The sequence below is a fragment of the Mus caroli genome, chromosome 11, assembly GCF_900094665.2.
Source record: "Mus caroli chromosome 11, CAROLI_EIJ_v1.1, whole genome shotgun sequence".
Lineage (NCBI taxonomy): Eukaryota > Metazoa > Chordata > Mammalia > Rodentia > Muridae > Mus > Mus caroli.
This window is the reverse complement of record NC_034580.1, coordinates 29153527-29159577: the sequence shown is the minus strand read 5'-3', so window position 1 is coordinate 29159577 and position 6051 is coordinate 29153527. Positions and strand designations below refer to the sequence as shown.

At 43.7% G+C, this 6051-nt stretch overlaps 1 protein-coding gene across 1 annotated transcript in view; it reads left to right on the top strand.

Moving 5' to 3' along the window:
* Positions 1 to 6051, top strand: part of Gabrp (gamma-aminobutyric acid type A receptor pi subunit) — a 25237-nt gene that overhangs the window by 11264 nt on the left and 7922 nt on the right. The window contains exon 6 of the mRNA XM_021177664.1: positions 2910 to 2992. Within this exon, the coding sequence (XP_021033323.1) occupies positions 2910 to 2992 (83 nt within the window). The remainder of the gene's footprint in view (positions 1 to 2909; positions 2993 to 6051) is intronic.

The window sequence follows — 6051 nt, the reverse complement described above, 5'->3', positions numbered from 1 at the left end:
AAAAACCAAAAAAAAAAAAAAAAAAAAAAAAAAAAAAAAAAAAAAGAGTGAAGAAAGTTAGCCAAAAAAGAAGAAAAGCGGCTAGAAAGCCAGCACGAGGATCTGAGTTCAAAGACCAAAGGCTGAGCTTAGGGTGTGCACCTAAACGCCCGGTGCTGAGGGCTAGAGGCAGGCAAAAAGATCCTAGGGCTTCCTAACCATCCAGTCCAGCCCTAGGCTTCAAGCTCAAGGTTCAATGAGAGGCCTAGTCTTGAAAGAAAAGTAAAATAGGGTGTGGTCAGGATGGCTTCCTGAATGAAAAGCTTGTTGGTCAGGCATGAGGATTAGAGTTCTAAGCCCTACCAGTCACTTAAATGTGGGGTGGCATGGCAGCCCCTCTGTACACTCGGCCTTCGGAAGATAGAAACAGGATCTCTAGAGAAATCTTCGGAAGATAGAAACAGGTTCTCTAGAGAAATACATCTGGCTAAACACCTGAATCCTTAAGATCCAGGCTCACTAAGAGACCCTGCCTCAGTATAGAAGGTAGAGAATGATTGAGGAAGATACTCAACCTCTGGCCTCCATGTACACACACACACACACACACACACACACACACAAACACACATATATACAGGTTCCTGCAGACTCTCATACATATGTAACCACAGACAAACATACACACAAGCAAACACAGACATATACACAAATAAATAAGGTAAAAATTAATCAAGGAAGACATCCCAATGCCAGTAACCCACATGTGCAAGAACACACACACACACACACAGGAGGAGGGGACAAGAAGTGGGAGAAGAAGAGGAGAGAGGGAAGACAAGGAAGAGATGAGCAAGCAGAGAAGTCTATGTTAGGAATTTGTCTTTCCCAGGGCTCAGTAGAGCAGGGTATCTCTACATAGCATCTCTGCGTGTCTGAGACATGTTTGTACGAAAAAGCAAGGTATGAATCCCAAAGATTCTACCTACTTGCAGCTACAGGCCACCTCTCCAAATTGCCAAGACCTAACGTTCCTTCCATCTCATGGATTCCCCTCAACGGTTGGAACAGGAACGAGGCTTAGGGAGCTGTGTAAGGCAGCCTAAACAAATGATTTATCCTGTGCAGGAACTTTCTGGGTCCTTAGGGAGCAGATCAATTAGAAAATATGAATGGACTGACCTGTAATCACAAGAAGGACCTGAAGTTATAAACCAAGGACTGAGCGAACAGATAAACAGCATTTCTGGGCATGCCTCAGCAACCCTGAGTTTTACAGAGACCAGCCCAAACCCCAATCCCTCTTTTAAGAAACCTAATTCTCCTTTGATTTCCAATCTGCCTTTTTTTCCAAGCTTCCATGGGAACCTGTTTGCACCCAAAGTGTGTGCATGTATACTTGTGTACCTGAGGGTATGCATCCACTATGTATTACGGCATATAGCACAGTTACCAACGAATCACAGTTGACAAAGAACTTGCCATGATACTCCTGTCCTAAACAGCTCTGCGAACGTAGGCAAGTTACTAGACCCTCTGAGCTTCAGGTTCCTCAACAACTAAACAAAAGTAATAGCAGTTCGTATAGAGAACTATTCAAAGGATTCATGCATGTGATGTCCTCGGTACAGAGACTAGTTTGCAGTAAGCAACCAGTTTCTCTCTGCCTCCCTTAAGGGGATGTAGAGCGCCGTCAAGTTGAATACTGTGCCATGAACATATCTGCCTCTAGAGTACCCAGCACTGTACTTAATAAATCTGGTAAAAGTGTGAATGTTAAAAAGGAAGATATCAGACTGCCTTTTAAAATCTCTACTGTGAGGACTTCACTATATTAGTTGAGCACACTTAGGTGAGCCCAGGAGCTATATCCTCTGATTTCTCTATATCTCGATGCCACCAAGGATCCAGGAGACCAGGACTCCTGTCTGGGCTCTGACACTCAGAGCCTTGTGAGTGTAAGCAAATCCAGTGATCACTGTTCTAGCCCTACAAAGGGTTATCATAAAGATTACACTGAAAACCTAAGCTTAAAAGCATCCCCAGGAAGAGGAAGTGTTCACCAAGTTCCTACTCTAACCAGGAAGCTATTTGTAATTGACAGCTGCTGGGTGAGGGAAAAAGTCATTTTCTCCAGTGCAGTGACGCTGGAGGTGTCAACCATACCCCAGAGCAGGCCTCATGCTCAGGAGAAATTAGCCCATGCAAAACAGGGTCCATGTGGTTTGTTTGGTTTGGTTTTACCTGTGTGCTTTCCTGTTGTCATTTTGGTTTGGATTTTGGGTGTTTGTTTGTTTGAGAGGGTTTTTGTTTGTTTTTATTTTTGTTTATTTGTTTTTGAGAGAGAATGAGACTGTGAGGTTGAGTGGGTAGGAACTAAAGCAGGAAAGAATGTGATCAAAATACATTATATGAAAGAAAAGTTAATTTGAATTTTACAAAGCATCCCCAGAAGCTGGAGAGGTGGCTCAGTCCTTGCTGCCCTGCCAGAGGACCCAGATTTGAGTGCCAACACCCACATGGTGGCTCACAACCATTCCTAGCTCCAGTTCCAGAGGACCCAATGTCCTTATACTCATAAAATAAACTGACTAAAGCTAAAAATTCATTTCTATTTTTCTACTAATATATTCTGCTGGAGAGTGAGTGTGTTCTGTCCTGTTGTGGATGTTTTGCCTCTGAGCTGCCAGCATTCTTCCGGTCTGCATCCAGTTTTCACTGAATCCAATGCATGTTCCTGAGCATGGAAAACCTCAGGAATGCTAAAATGCAGGCTCCAAGCCACATGTCCCCAGAAGAGTCTGAGCAAACCTTGTCTCAGGGCAGCCCTCCAAAAGAAATGTGAACTTGCTCTCCTGACAGCACTCTTTCTGAGCCCGCTTATTTGTTTGTTTTTCTTTTTTCTTTTCTTTTCTTTTTTTTTTTTTTAGAATCACAACAACAGTTACATGTAACATGGATCTGTCTAAATACCCCATGGACACACAGACCTGCAAGTTGCAGCTAGAAAGCTGTGAGTATACATTCTGGAGAAGGCCCCAGGTGACCTTCCTGGGTGATTTCCATCTTTTTTTTGTAAAGTATCCTATATCAATGACCTGTCTTTGATCCATAAAGGATTGAGCTGTTCAGCCAATACCTCCAGAGAGAGTCAGATTTCGCTCGAAGGCAAACTGTAACATTGTATCTTTGAGGGAAAACTGTTGCACATTAGTACCAAATGTCTCCAGCCATGAGTAGAGAGATGAGGGAAGAAGATGCTCTAACATAGCTGATAGTGTAGGTAGGTCATGATCAGCAAACTGAATTCATCTGCCAAGTCTGGCCCATCACCCATTGCTGGAAATGCAGTTGTATTACAGAGAGAGGTGACCAGTCATTTGCATATGTCACACTGTTATAACAGAACTGAGCATTTAGAATAGAGACTACACTGCATGGTCTACAAAGCCTAAAATAATAACATTCTTCATCGCTGCAGAACTTTTAGGAGCCTCCAAGAGCTAATTCCCTGTCAAATTCCCAGGAGTGTATCCTCTCTCAGACATACATAACCATAGAATCATGAGTATTTCTACTTTATAGAAAACTTCTTGATGAAAATGGATCTAAGCTAGATATTGAGATCCTATAGTATTTTAGTTAATGTCATCTCTCAGGCTACTTATCCTCAGAGGGTCTATGACTCCAGATGAATCATTCAATGGCTATGGCCTTTGTCCACATAACCACTTTTGTTCTACCAAAACCAAATCAACCCTAGGTCCCTATAGAAGCTGATGCAGAAGTCCTGGGTGTCATTAGCCCCTTTTGCATTTGTTACTAAATAGGCCTCGTTCCCTTCAGGTTCCCTTCAGGCTGCCCGAGGCCTCAGAATCTTTCTTTTCCTTGTCCTAATGGAAATTCACTGTAGCCTCCAGCTATTCCTTACTATGCAACTGCAGAGGAAGTAGGGAAGCTAGTTGGAAAATGATGGTAGGAGGAACAGCTAATGGGATAATCCCACTCTGCCTTTGTGGTAGGTAGCTTCCAAACAAACCTGCAAGTGTTGTTTTCTTACCTTATGATTACACAAATTAAGACTCGTCACAATTTATCATTTTTCTAAAGGAACCTGAGAAGCAGAAATACTGGGGCTGGAGCCCAGGTAGGGGGCAGGACAATTCCAAGGACTCTTCCACTGGCCAGCAAAGCCCATGGGGATTGTGTTACCCTGGCTTGTTTGTGAACTGGGGTGTATATTTTCCCAGAGTATGCCATTACGTGGTTTAAAGGAATTGTGTGGGATCTCTAGGTTTTTCTAATATGCATCGATAATCACCATATTTCCCAGACTGAGGGACCGATTATTTGGGAGCCCAAATCCTCCCAAACAGTAAGCTGAACTACAACGTGACTATCAGACTGAACTACAAGACAGCAGACCCAGTTTCCTCCTTTTGGTTTCTTAGGGCGAAGGCCAGTGTTTTCTTTTCCTCTGTGTCTTAAGGAAAATATTTTGACTCTGTCTAATACTTCAGTTCCACATATTTTCCCACTAAAGTCTCCGGCTAATCTGGATGGCTGATTGAGTTCCATCTGCCTATCTTCTGTTAGTCCATCCATTCAACAACTGTTCGCCTGTTCTTTGTTAAACACGGTGGCAAATGCTTGCAATCCAAAGATAAAAATGATTCACCTGTCTTCAAGAAGTCCATCTCCTTACAGAGAGCACAGGACTTAAAATAATTCTGAAAGACTGAGTGATAACTGAAAAAGGTAATGTTGCCATGGGAGCCTGGTAGGGGTCAGAGATGCCCAGAGGGAAGTGCCACCTGAAATCATAGGAGGGATCCGGATCCAGTCCAGCTAGCTGAGAGGACAAAAAGCAGGGCACAGAACCACAGGAACAAAGGAATAGCAAAGGTTAGTAAGGAGCACAAAGAGGGGTGGGGGCGTGTCAGGGGTGGGGTGCTGGGGTGTGAGGGAAGACTGCCTAGCAAGGGAAAGGCCCTGGCTCAGTCCCCAGCACTAGAGCAGAAAAGCCAAATATGGAACGCAAATCACTGACATTGATGATGCAACTGCCTCCAGCATGTGAAAGAACTTACTTGGTGTACGGAAAGCTTCATAGAGCGCTGAGAGTAAACGGGACATCTAAATTATAACCTAGGAATTTCCTAAAATGGAAAATGTGGGTTCACGCTGAGTGGGTTTGGGTCAAATCAATTCCTTGGGATTGATAAACAGTCTCCCTTGTTCCTTAGTAAGCTTCTCTGAATAGCCACCAGGTTTGGGCACCTATGTTAGGGAAGTAATGCCACTGATGTGACTCATTAAGGCATCAAAGTAGAAAGCAACTACAGGCAAGCCTTGGGGACCACTGGGTACTCTACACATAAGGGCACACGTGGGCAACTCCAGGAGAGAAGAACCATTATGAGAAGAAGCCATTTTTCAGACGTACACATTTAATTAAAGGCTTAGGCAGCTTAACTATTCTATTGATTCAGTGCATGCAAACCCTTCTTGAAGCAATGCAGTCATTTGGTGGCAGAAGGCAACTTGAGGTTGTCAAGAAGAAAAGCCATTCCCATGCAGCACAAGAGAAATAATTGCCTTCCATGTGTCACGACTGGGCTCATCCCAAATCCCAGGAGCAAGATTCTCCAGGAAAGTTCAGCACTCTGCATGCACAGACACCGTCCCCAAGGAACAGAGGAAGCTTCCCCGGAATGCTTATTAGCAGGCATTTAGGTATAAAAAACAAACAAAACAAAACAAAAACAACAAAAAACCTCAGTAAGATACACACACACACACACACACATACACTAAAGAAAAGAATTTACATCATCTTAATCGCCCACATTCACTCAGGGACAAAAGATGGTAGTAAATAGAAACTGTGAGTCTAGCCGGACAGTGGTGGCGCATGCCTTTAATCTCAGCACTTGGGAGGCAGAAAGATTTCTGAGTTCAAGACCAGCCTGATCTACAGAGTGAGTTCCAGGACAGCCAGGGCTATACAGAGAAACCCTGCCTCGAAAAAAGGAAGGAAGAAAAGAAGGAAGGAAGGAAGGAAGGGAGGGA